The following is a 12,304-nucleotide window of genomic DNA, read 5'->3' as shown; positions in this document are numbered from 1 at the left end:
ATTTGCCCACAGACACAGAATCTCATTATCGACAACAGACAGATTTGTGATGGACAGATAGCAGGGAAGGTGTGTGTGTGTGCATACATGTACTGTATGCCTCAGTCTATACATGCAATGTTCTATTATATCAGTGTGACAAAACATTTAGAAGTGTGTGAAAGCACTTCTTGATATGCTGTTCCCCTAAGCACACTTCCCCCTTTGTTTTACAATGTTGAATACATGCCATCATGATTCACGTTTGCCATTATAATGTTCGGTGATCAGGAGAACTAATTAAAGGTCCTCTTTTGTGTGTTGCAGAAATCGAGCCATAGCTGATTATCTGCGTTCCAATGGATATGATGGAGCATATTCTACTTTCAAGAAGGAAGCTGAATTAGACATGGTAAGTAGACAAAGGGAACATCAACATCCACACAATTTAGCACACCAACAATCATGTTCCACAGCCTTTGATTCTCTCTCCCTTGTGGCGCTGCCTCAATACACAGGAGTGTCACTCTGAGCACCTCCATCTAATCATGGGGGTGCATCTGAATACCGGTACTCCCTGGATGCATTGTCTGGGGAAAAAATTTTTTTTTTCAATATAGATATTGCGATCCCAATATTTCTTACTAGTAATTAGGTTATGCATTTAATTTATTTTATTTAAAGACATGCACCTGGGGATAGGTTGACTGGCAACACTAAATTGGCCCTAGTGTGTGAATGTGAGTGTAATTGTTGTCTGTCTATCTGTGTTGGCCCTGCGATGAAGAGGCGACTTGTCCAGGGTGTACCCCGCCTTACGCCCTAATGCAGCTGGGATAGGTTCTGGCACCCCCGTGACCTCGATAGGGACAAGCGGTAGAAAATGGATGGAGTTTATATTGACGCGGTTGGGAGAGTTGCCGTGCCAACAACCTGAGAGTTCCTGGTTCTTGTACTTGTACCTTCTACCAACCTCGTCATGTCCTTTGTCCTTGAGCAAGACACTTCACCCTTGCTCCTGATGGTTCCTGGTTAACCTTGCATGGCAGCTCCCACCATCAGTGTGTGAATCCATCCATCCATCCATCTTCTTCCGCTTATCCGAGGTCGGTTCGCGGGGGCAGCAGCCTAAGCAGGGAAGCCCAGACTTCCCTCTCCCCAGCCACTTCGTCCAGCTCTTCCTGTGGGACCCCAAGGCGTTCCCAGGCCAGCCGGGAGACATAGTCTTCCCAACGTGTCCTGGGTCTTCCCCGCGGCCTCCTACCGGTCGGACGTGCCCTAAACACCTCCCTAGGGAGGCGTTCGGGTGGCATCCTGACCAGATGCCCGAACCACCTCATCTGGCTCCTCTCGATGTGGAGGAGCAGCGGCTTTACTTTGAGCTCCTCCCGGATGGCAGAGCTTCTCACCCTATCTCTAAGGGAGAGCCCCGCCACCCGGCGGAGGAAACTCATTTCGGCCGCTTGTACCCGTGATCTTGTCCTTTCGGTCATAACCCAAAGCTCATGACCATAGGTGAGGATGGGAACGTAGATCGACCGGTAAAGTGAGAGCTTTGCCTTCCGGCTCAGCTCCTTCTTCACCACAACGGATCGATACAGCGTCCGCATTACTGAAGACGCCGCACCGATCCGTCTGTCGATCTCACGATCCACTCTTCCCTCACTCGTGAACAAGACTCCGAGGTACTTGAACTCCTCCACTTGGGGCAAGATCTCCTCCCCAACCCGGAGATGGCACTCCTCCCTTTTCCGGGCGAGAACCATGGACTCGGACTTGGAGGTACTGATTCTCATCCCAGTCGCTTCACACTCAGCTGCGAACCGATCCAGTGAGAGCTGAAGATCCTGGCCAGATGAAGCCATCAGGACCACATCATCTGCAAAAAGCAGAGACCTAATCCTGCAGCCACCAAACCAGATCCCCTCAACGCCTTGACTGCGCCTAGAAATTCTGTCCATAAAAGTTATGAACAGAATCGGTGACAAAGGGCAGCCTTGGCGGAGTCCAACCCTCACTGGAAACGTGTCCGACTTTCTACCGGCAATGCGGACCAAGCTCTGGCACTGATCATACAGGGAGCAGACTGCCACAATCAGACCAATACCCCATACTCTCTGAGCACTCCCCACAGGACTTCCCGAGGGACACGGTGTGTGAATGTGTGTGTGTGAATGTGGAAATAGTGTCAAAGCGCTTTGAGTACCTTGAAGGTAGAAAAGCGCTATACAAGTATAACCCATTTACCATATTAAGGATGTAACAATATGAACATTTTATATCACAGTTATCGTGACGGAAATGATCACGGTTATCATTATTGCGGTATTGTTGAATGAGCTCAAAAAGTACTGAAGTAGTTTGACTAAGTTAATTTCTTTCAATCACTAAAATAAATAGATTCACTGTTAGAAAACTCACTATTTTACATGTTTTGTGCTTCTTGTTCCTCACTGAGTTTAGAATTGTATCTGCTTTAATGGCTAAGCTTTTATTGTTTTAAATATTGTTGTGTACTTAGCGCTTTAAGATGTATTTAAATGAAAAGTGCATAAGAAATAAAATATATTAATATTTATATTTCTAGTGGGCGTTGTGGTGTCCTACTCTGTTCAGCGGTCCTTGAACACATCGTAAAAACACTTCCGTCACGTAGTCCTGAGAATAGAACGATCACTCTGTTCTAAGAGCATACCACGGTTTTTCGATAACTTTAATTTTAAACAGTAATACCAACCAATGGGAGTTTGATCTTGGTTATAGTTATTACAGTTAATTGTTAGATCCCTAGTTTATATTCTCAAAACCTGGATGCATGATTGTAATGTTCCTAAATTATGCTCATTCGTGGCTGAAATCCAGCTTCCCAAAGATGTTATGTTATCTTTAGGACACACGATCAATCAATCAACTGATTAATGATTATGCTCATCCTTAATAATGGTACAGTCAAGAACCCTACCCTTACCCTCTGACTTGTGTTGCCTTACCATTCCCCCCCATCTACCTTTCTATAGCATACTCTTCCTTCAACCTGCCTTCATATGACACTCCAGCGCATTTTCCTTTGTGCTTTTATTCTTTCTTGTGCTGGACGTTTTCTCCGTGCAAGCAGGGTAAATAATAGATGAATGGCACAGGGAGATCTGTGCACCCTGTTGGGTTTCTACAGCTCTGTCCGGAGCATGCAATGTTAGGCATAAAGGTATTCCCTTTACCGGAAATGTAGGTAGGATTAGTTCTGACTAAATTCAACACACACAAACACCAACCAACATTTGGAGCTATCCTACCAACTGGTTATTGGCTAGCATCCCGGAGTGAAGTCTGGCACTCTTTGTGTGCGTGTGTCTCATGTGTGTTGGTGAGTGTCCAGGCAGATGGCCGATTAGATGATGGCAGCCTTGTTTGAAATTGGCTTCCCTGTTTGCTTTTATGGTATGGTTCCTCTCCATTGGCCTAGTTTAAGTCTCACATTTTTAACCCCACTCATTGATAGCTTCCAAAACGGAGTACTAGGGTTGGCCGCATCCTTCCAGTAATTAGAGGGTTTCTGCTTTTTGTTTCCTGGCAAGGATGAAGAGGTAGCTGTGAACCAATTTACTTGTGGCTGCCTGTCAGTGAGAGGTTGTTAAAATCAGACAGTCTTCTTACCTAAAGTATTTTGTTGCGGGCAGCATACGCATATATATTCTTGTATATCAATGGGGACAATGGACCAGTGACGTGCATTCACTAGAGGGAGGTGAGTCGGGGCCTCACCTGCCATCATGGAAAGAAAAAAAAATAAAAAAAAAAAAATTAATATTAATATGTATCCAGTGATTATACTATAAAGTTATTTTCCATTTAACTTCACCAGTTTTAGATTATTTTTATGCAAAATCGCTGAATTTTCACATTTGCCGTTCAAATACTGAGAAGAGACGGTGCGGTGAACAGCAGCCAGTTGAGGCACGTCACTCAGTGCCGCAACATGGATTGCGCAATGACTCGGCTAACTGCTGGCCTGCTGTGCAGTGAGACTGTATTGCTATATGAACTATATTATACATTTCCATAGTTTAGTTAGCTGAGGTTTATAATGTACAGTGTATTTTGTCAACAACTGTATGTGCGCAAAGTATTTCTTGTGCTGAGCGATCATAAAATAGCTGCAAAAGACGCACTGGCTGAGGCTCGCCTCCTGCACCCCCGCCGTAGAATTGTTATATCAACTAAAGCCCACACTTAAACTTTGCACGTGCAAGATTGAATCTATTTTTTAAAATTATTTCATAAGAAGCCAAAAAGTGCAAAAACAATAATGTTGGTGTTGGAGGAGTTGTGAATGACTGCAGGGACACAACATTAGATACACCTGCAGACTGCAGGTGTATCTAATTCACAACTCCTCCAACATGAACATTATTGTTTTTGCACTTTTTGGCTTCTTATTAAATAACTTTTGTAACCTATTTTCATGGGCTTTCCTCTTTGTGATGTTAAGTTCCTGTTATGCGCTGTTATACAGTATATGCCTTGAGCTCTTATTTTGAAGGCGCTAAGAGCGGAAGTGATGTCACGTTGCGGAGGTTTTTGAAAGAATGTAAATAAAGTGGTCCTCGTGTAAACTGGAGCCTCCGTGTTTATTTTGTAGTTTCATACAGTATAGGCGACATTTATAAACCCTCGGTTACACTTTTTTAAATAGATTCAATCTTGCACGTGGAAAGTTTAAGTGAGGGCTTTAGTTGCGGCGCATGGACTTAATTTCTAAGTAAAGGTAAGACCATAATAACGGTTTATTTATTAAATGTGCTTTTTTGTGTGCTACAGTTTGTATGTGTAAAGTTAAGTTAAAGTACCAATGATTGTCACACACACACTAGGTGTAATGAAATTTGTCCTCTGCATTTGACCCATCCCCTTGATCACCCCCTGGGAGGTGAGGGGAGCAGTGGGCAGCAGCGGCGCCGCGCCTGGGAATCATTTTTGGTGATTTAACCCCCAATTCCAACCCTTGATGCTGAGTGCCAAGCAGGGAAGAATGCTGGTATGAGCTTTTAAACATAACCCGTTAACTGCTGCCAATCAAATGGTGAATAAGATACTCTTTAGGGTTCATATGTTTGTAAATCTGACTGTGATGAAGTCAGTGCCTCACCAGCCATCAACCTCACCGCACGTCACTGCAATGGACATAGTGTCAAAGAGGATGAGGGCCATTATGCAGGCATATTTTGGGTTCTTTATGACTGCCATTTGAGCCCCGTAATAATAGAATTTTCATAGTTTCACCATGTCAAACGTGCAAATTCTTGACTGAAATATGCTCAAATGACTTGCCAGTATCTCGTGTTAGCCTGCAGGTCTGCCACAAGTAATTTTCCTCACTTTACCAGACTGTAAGATGCATAAACCTTCTTGTCTGCAGGAGATTAGCCATTGTGAGAAGGATTAAGGCTAGAGTGTGTGTTTGTACATGTTTTGTACAGTAGAGTGGTAGTGGCCTCTGGGCAAGTCACTGTTACCCTGTGTGGGGATGTGTAAATAATGTTCTTTCATATAATAACCAATGTCCTCTGCTTGCTGCCCCAGCTGGCGCAGTCCCACTGGCCTCTGCGATTATGCTGATTCTTCAACTGTTTGCCTGATGTGCGTTATTTTGCCCTTCTCTCCCGCAGAATGAAGAATTGGACAAGAAGTATGCTGGCCTTTTGGAAAAAAAATGGACTTCAGTCATCAGATTACAAAAGAAGGTTTGTTGTCCGCCTTTTTCTTGAAGAAGGCTTGTGGGGATTGCAGTCTTGTGGTATGGTTCGTGATATCACCGATGGATCTACAGTACTTGGACTGTTAATGTAGGATAATCTATTAAAGGGGAACTGCACTTTTTTTTTTTTTTTTTGCCTATGGTTCACAATTATTATGAGAGACAAGATCACACGTCTTTAAAAAATAATATATATTTTTTTAAAGGGGAATATTATCACAATTTCATTAAAAATCAGTTCCCAGTGGCTTATTTTATTTTTCGAAGTTTTTTTCAAAATTTTACCCATCACGCAATATCCCTAAAAAAAAAAAAAGCTTCAAAGTGCCCCGTCCATTTTCCTGTGACGTCACATAGTGATGCCAACTCAAACAAACATGGCGTATAGAACAGCAAGCTATAGCGACATTAGCTCGGATTCAGACTCGGATTTCAGCGGCTTAAGTGATTCAACAGATTAACCCTATGTATTGAAACGGATGGTTGTAGTGTGGAGGCAGGTAGCGAAAACGAAATTGAAGAAGAAACTGAAGCTATTGAGCCATATCGGTTTGAACCGTATGCAAGCGAAACCGACGAAAACGACACGGGAGAAAGTGAGGACGAATTTGGGGATCGCCTTCTAACCAACGATTGGTATGTGTTTGTTTGGCATTAAATGAAAGTAACAACTATGAACTAGGTTTACAGCATATGAAATACATTTGGCAACAACATGCATTTTGAGAGTGCAGACAGCCCAATTTTCATCAATTAATATATTCTGTAGACATACCCTCATCCGCGCTCTTTTCCTGAAAGCTGATCTGTCCAGTTTTGGAGTTGATGTCAGCAGGCCAGGGAAGCTAGGGTCGATATTCTTCTCTTGATCATCTTCGGTGGCATAAGGGACGGTGTGAGCCAAGACATCCAGGGGGTTTAGCTCGCTCGTCTGCGGGAACAAACTGCCGCCATTGCTTGCCGTGCTACCGAGGTCCTTTGTCCCTGAATTGCTCACACACTCAGGCAGATTCAATGGGGGTCTGGCGGCAGATTTCTTTGACTTTATCGTTGGAAATGCATCTGCTTTGAGTGTCGCAGGATATCCACACATTCTTGCCATCTCTGTCGTAGCATAGCTTTCGTCGGTAAAGTGTGCGGAACAAACGTCCAATTTCTTGCCACTTTCGCATCTTTGGGCCACTGGTGCAACTTGAAACGTCCCTGTTCGTGTTGTTACACCCTCCGACAACACACCGACGAGGCATGATGTCTCCAAGGTACGGAAAACAGTCGAAAAAACGGAAAATAACAGAGCTGATTTGACTCGGTGTTTGTAATGTGTTTGAGAAAATGGCGGATTGCTTCCTGATGTGACGTCATCGCTCCGAGAGCGAATAATAGAAAGGCGTTTAATTCGCCAAAGTTCACCCATTTAGAGTTCGGAAATCGGTTAAAAAAATATATGGTCTTTTTTCTGCAACATCAAGGTATATATTGACGCTTACATAGGTCTGGTGATAATGTTCCCCTTTAAGATGATAAAAACGCTTGGAAGATGCGGCTAAAGGGAGTCACCGTTGTAGCCTTCAAGGCACTCTAAAACAACTTCAAAACGGTTTATACACACACTGCAAGTCTATATATAATGTAGTAACAGACACTGTCATAACAATATGTAACATAATATTTACTGTATTTTGGTCATTTTAATCATTGCCGGAACTAATTCTTTAGTGCATTTATTTCCGTTTGGATAGCAGCGCACGTCTGACTTCTGGCAACAAACCCTTCCGGATACAAACACTTGAGTGTGTTCTAATCATGGCAGATTCGGTAACAAACCACAAAGACGACTATTTTTGGACAAATGAGGATTCACATTATATTTTACATCTGAATTTATGGAGTATGGATTTCTGCTTCTAGAAGCGAGCATGAAGAAGAGTGAGACGTTGCCGCAGACGAAAGCCGAGAGAGTGAGGTGCAAGTGACTTGAAGCTGCAAAATGAAAGTGAATCAAAGCTGCAAAATGTGGAATTTGAAACCAAACTATTTCGACATAAATGGAGTGCTTACCCATAATTAAGTGGAAAAAAACGTCACTAGCCAACTGGACCAAACAGACAACTGTCCATCGAGTGGGTCACACTTTATATCACAGCACGTCCTGCGTGTATCATGGCAGACAGCATATGCTGTCTAGCTAGCTGTGTAGAAACAAAACATTAAATGTGGGCTAATACTTTACAGATACTGTAATATGATTTTTCATGTTTTTCAGTCAGTACATATTGGTGTCTTATCGCAGTGTTGTGCATTACAAACTCAAACACGTTTCGTGCTGACGTAGAAGCTAGCTTATGCCTTGCTGTAGTTTGCGTCTACGGCTAATACTATAGCATGCCAATGTGTTAGTACACTAGAAAAAGGGTTCCTCAGTCTTGCTCTTACAATGACAATGTTGGTTATTATACAGGTTATGGAATGTAAATTAAGTATTGTTGACGATTTTTTAATGCATGTTTAAAGTGATTTAGTGGTGGAATTGATTGCTCCCATTAGCTGCCGTGCTAGCCACCAAGAAAGAGCCGATTTTTAAAGTTAAAGTTAAAGTACCAATGATTGTCACACACACACTAGGTGTGGCGAGATTATTCTCTGCATTTGACCCATCACCCTTGATCACCCCCTGGGAGGTGAGGGGAGCAGTGGGCAGCAGCGGTGGCCGCGCCCGGGAATCATTTTGGTGATTTAACCCCCAATTCCAACCCTTGATGCTGAGTGCCAAGCAGGGAGGTAATGGGTCCCATTTTTATAGTCTTTGGTATGACTCGGCCGGGGTTTGAACTCACAACCTACCGATCTCAGGGCGGACACTCTAACCACTAGGCCACTGAGTAGGTTAGAAAGCGGGGAAAAAAAACAAAAAACTTTTGTCATCTTATCTCTTATAAAGATTGTGAATGATAGGCAAAATTCCCTCAAAAAACTGCAGTTCCCCTTAGGGGACACTAACTGAAGCCAAAAGTTAGTGGAACAAGCAAAAAAGGCACTCCAAGCTTCTGAATAACAATTAATTCCCTCCTTAAATGCACTAAATACATCAGCTGGGGTTTTCACTAGACTAAACTTTTCAGCTCGATACTGATATCGATACCATAGGGATTAATAAAAATGACCCCAAAATTTAATTGAAATAATTTATATTATAACAAAAATGCAGTAATGACCTCTATTGCAATATGCAACAATAAAAGAACTACAGGTTAAATAACATTTCAAAATAATTGAAGAAAAAAGGAAACTAACTATGACAGTGCTTCTGTTTTGTCAATTATTTTCTGTCTCACCCCCGCACCCCTCACTTAGGAAGAAGAAAACATTTTGTCCCCCCCACACTCTCTACCATTAGTAGTACAATTTGTTAATAACATTGTTATACAGTAAGTACACCTCTGCATAACATTATATACTTATTAACATTAAAGAAAACACAAAAAGATGACAGAAATATATATTAACTATCAACAAAGAATAACTATTAACATAGTTTTTTTTAGTCAGAAACAGAAAAGATTTAAAGCGCATCAATTTCTCTGAAAAAACTAAAAAAAAAAAAAAAAATCCCTATTCAAACATTTTTGGACCAACTTGAGCCATTTGATACTGAAAAATAAAGTAAACTCTTAAGTATCAATGAATTCAAATTGAACCGCAACATTAACTTAGGAGCACAATATATAAAACACTTTAACCGTCAATACAAAAATGAATAAAACAATTTGTGCTGATTTTTGCAGGATCTTTCACAGGCCTCCTCTAACATTGCACCGCGCCCTCCCCCAGGGCCCCCGCCCCACTATTTGAAAAGGAATGAACTATGACATGTTTCAAGTTATCTGAGGTAGTGCAAATAAATAAATTGCCAACAATTAGAACAATATTTTGAGGTTGTATAGTGCAGTGTTAAAGGTTTACTTTTCTCTGCTTCATTGTAGGATTTTGAGAGAGAAAACTTAGTATACTGACACTATCTATTATGTAATAGATGGACATGCCTGATTTGTTTTAACATTTTGTTTAATTAACGTGACGTCAGCCTTTAACTGCTCGCTGCGGCTAATTGATAGTAATAAAGCGGCCTACATTCATGCAGGCCACGATAACATCAGTAATGACTTTGAAACCAAAGATTTATTAATTTGTCGAAATTCATTGTAAAGGCCAAGGTGTCGATCCATGCTTTGCCAAATTTGACGCACTACTTGACTTCATAACGACCACAGTTGCACACAGCTTCGTCATCCTTGGACTTTTCTTGTTTGTTTGCCTTGAAGGCCAAATACCTTTTAAACTAGAGATCAGTTGATCTGTACTCCAAACAGCACTTTTGTCTGTTTTCGACCAAAACCGGTTGCTTTAGCCGTCCTGCAACCATGCTCTATTGTTTGCAGTGCAGCGTCATCCAGGGTGGGAGGAGCTAAATAGTATAAATACTCCTAGAAATTACTATCGATTCAGGATATCGATACGTTTGACAACCCTATCAGCCTGTAACATGCGTTCTTGATCCGGACAGGTTATGGAACTTGAATCCAAGCTGAACGAAGCAAAGGAGGAAATCACCCTGGGTGGACCGGTTAGTCAAAAGCGTGACCCCAAAGAGTGGATCCCACGTCCCCCAGAAAGGTATGCGCTAAGTGGCCACCGCAGTCCAGTTACCCGCGTCATCTTCCACCCGGTCTTCAGTGTGATGGTTTCTGCGTCAGAGGATGCAACAATAAAGGTCAGTGCTGCTGAATGGAACAACAGTTTTTTGTATTGTATTGTGTCTTTCAATATTTTCAAATGTTTTGAATTTAGAACTATCAGGACCCTCCCTTTTGCGGGTAAGAGTCTACCCAGATTTACAAACCCCGTTTCCATATGAGTTGGGAAATTGTGTTAGATGTAAATATAAACAGAATACAATGATTTGCAAATCATTTTCTCCCCATATTCAGTTGAATATGCTACAAAGACAACATATTTGATGTTCAAACTGATAAACTTTTTTTTTTTGCAAATAATCATTAACTTTAGAATTTGATGCCAGCAACGCGTGACAAAGAAGTTGGGAAAGGTGGAAATAAATACTGATAGAGTTGAGGAATGCTCATCAAACACTTATTTGGAACATCCCACAGGTGTGCAGGCTAATTGGGAACAGGAGGGTGCCATGATTGGGTATAAAAACAGCTTCCCAAAAAATGCTCAGTCTTTCACAAGAAAGGATAGGGCGAGGTACACCCCTTTGTCCACAACTGCGTGAGCAAATAGTCAAACAGTTTAAGAACAACTTTTCTCAAAGTGCAATTGCAAGAAATTTAGGGATTTCAACATCTAGGGTCCATAATATCATCAAAAGTTTCAGAGAATCTGGAGAAATCACTGCACGTAAGCGGCATGGCCGGAAACCAACATTGAATGACCGTGACCTTCGATCCCTCTGTATCAAAAGCCGACATCAATCTCTAAAGGATATCACCACATGGGCTCAGGAACACTTCAGAAAACCACTGTCACTAAATACAGTTTGTTGCTACATCTGTAAGTGCAAGTTAAAGCTCTACTATGCAAAGCGAAAGCCATTTATCAACAACATCCAGAAACGCCGCCGCCTTCTCTGGGCCCGAGATCATCTAAGATGGACTCATGCAAAGTGGAAAAGTGTTCTGTGGTCTGACGAGTCCACATTTCAAATTGTGTCATCCGGACCAAAGGGGAAGCGAACCATCCAGACTGTTATCGACGCAAAGTTCAAAAGCCAGCATCTGTGATGGTATGGGGGTGCATTAGTGCCCAAGGCATGGGTAACTTACATATCTGTGAAGGCACCATTAATGCTGAATGGTACATACAGGTTTTGGAACAACATATGCTGCCATTTAAGCGCCGTCTTTTTCATGGACGCCCCTGCTTATTTCAGCAAGACAATGCCAAGCCACATTCAACACGTGTTCCAACAGCGTGGCTTCGTAAAAAAAGAGTGCGGGTACTTTCCTGGCCCGCCTGCAGTCCAGACCTGTCTCCCATCGAAAATGTGTGGCGCATTATGAAGTGTAAAATACGACAGCGGAAACCCCAGACTGTTGAACGACTGAAGCTCTACATAAAACAAGAATGGGAAAGAATTCCACTTTCAAAGCTTCAACAATTAGTTTCCTCAGTTCCCAATCGTTTATTGACTGTTGTTAAAAGAAAAGGTGATCCAACACAGTGGTGAACATGCCCTTTCCCAACTACTTTGGCACATGTTGCAGCCATGAAATTCTAAGTTAATTATTATTTGCAAAAAATAAAATAAAGTTTGAGTTTGAACATCAAATATATTGTCTTTGTAGTGCATTCAATTGATTATGGGTTGAAAAGGATTTCCAAATCATTGTATTCTGTTTATATTTACATCTATCACAATTTCCCAACTCATATGGAAACGGGGGTTTGTAGTTCTCAGGCTGTCTAAACTAATGGAAGGTTACTAGCATTAAAGATGAACAATTTATTCTGTACAAAAGAGTAAGAACAAACGGTAGCAATATCAGCGCT

General features: G+C 41.9%; 1 protein-coding gene across 1 annotated transcript in view; it reads left to right on the top strand.

The window, feature by feature from the left end:
- The window catches only part of pafah1b1a (platelet-activating factor acetylhydrolase 1b, regulatory subunit 1a), a 67,031-nt gene that overhangs the window by 41,615 nt on the left and 13,112 nt on the right, over positions 1–12,304 (top strand). Inside the window, exons 3-5 of the mRNA XM_061925807.2 lie at positions 307–391; positions 5,646–5,720; positions 10,296–10,502. Of these exons, the coding sequence (XP_061781791.1) occupies positions 307–391; positions 5,646–5,720; positions 10,296–10,502 (367 nt within the window). The remainder of the gene's footprint in view (positions 1–306; positions 392–5,645; positions 5,721–10,295; positions 10,503–12,304) is intronic.

This window comes from Nerophis lumbriciformis, linkage group LG30 (assembly GCF_033978685.3).
Source record: "Nerophis lumbriciformis linkage group LG30, RoL_Nlum_v2.1, whole genome shotgun sequence".
Lineage (NCBI taxonomy): Eukaryota > Metazoa > Chordata > Actinopteri > Syngnathiformes > Syngnathidae > Nerophis > Nerophis lumbriciformis.
This window is presented reverse-complemented; position numbering and strand designations above follow the sequence as displayed.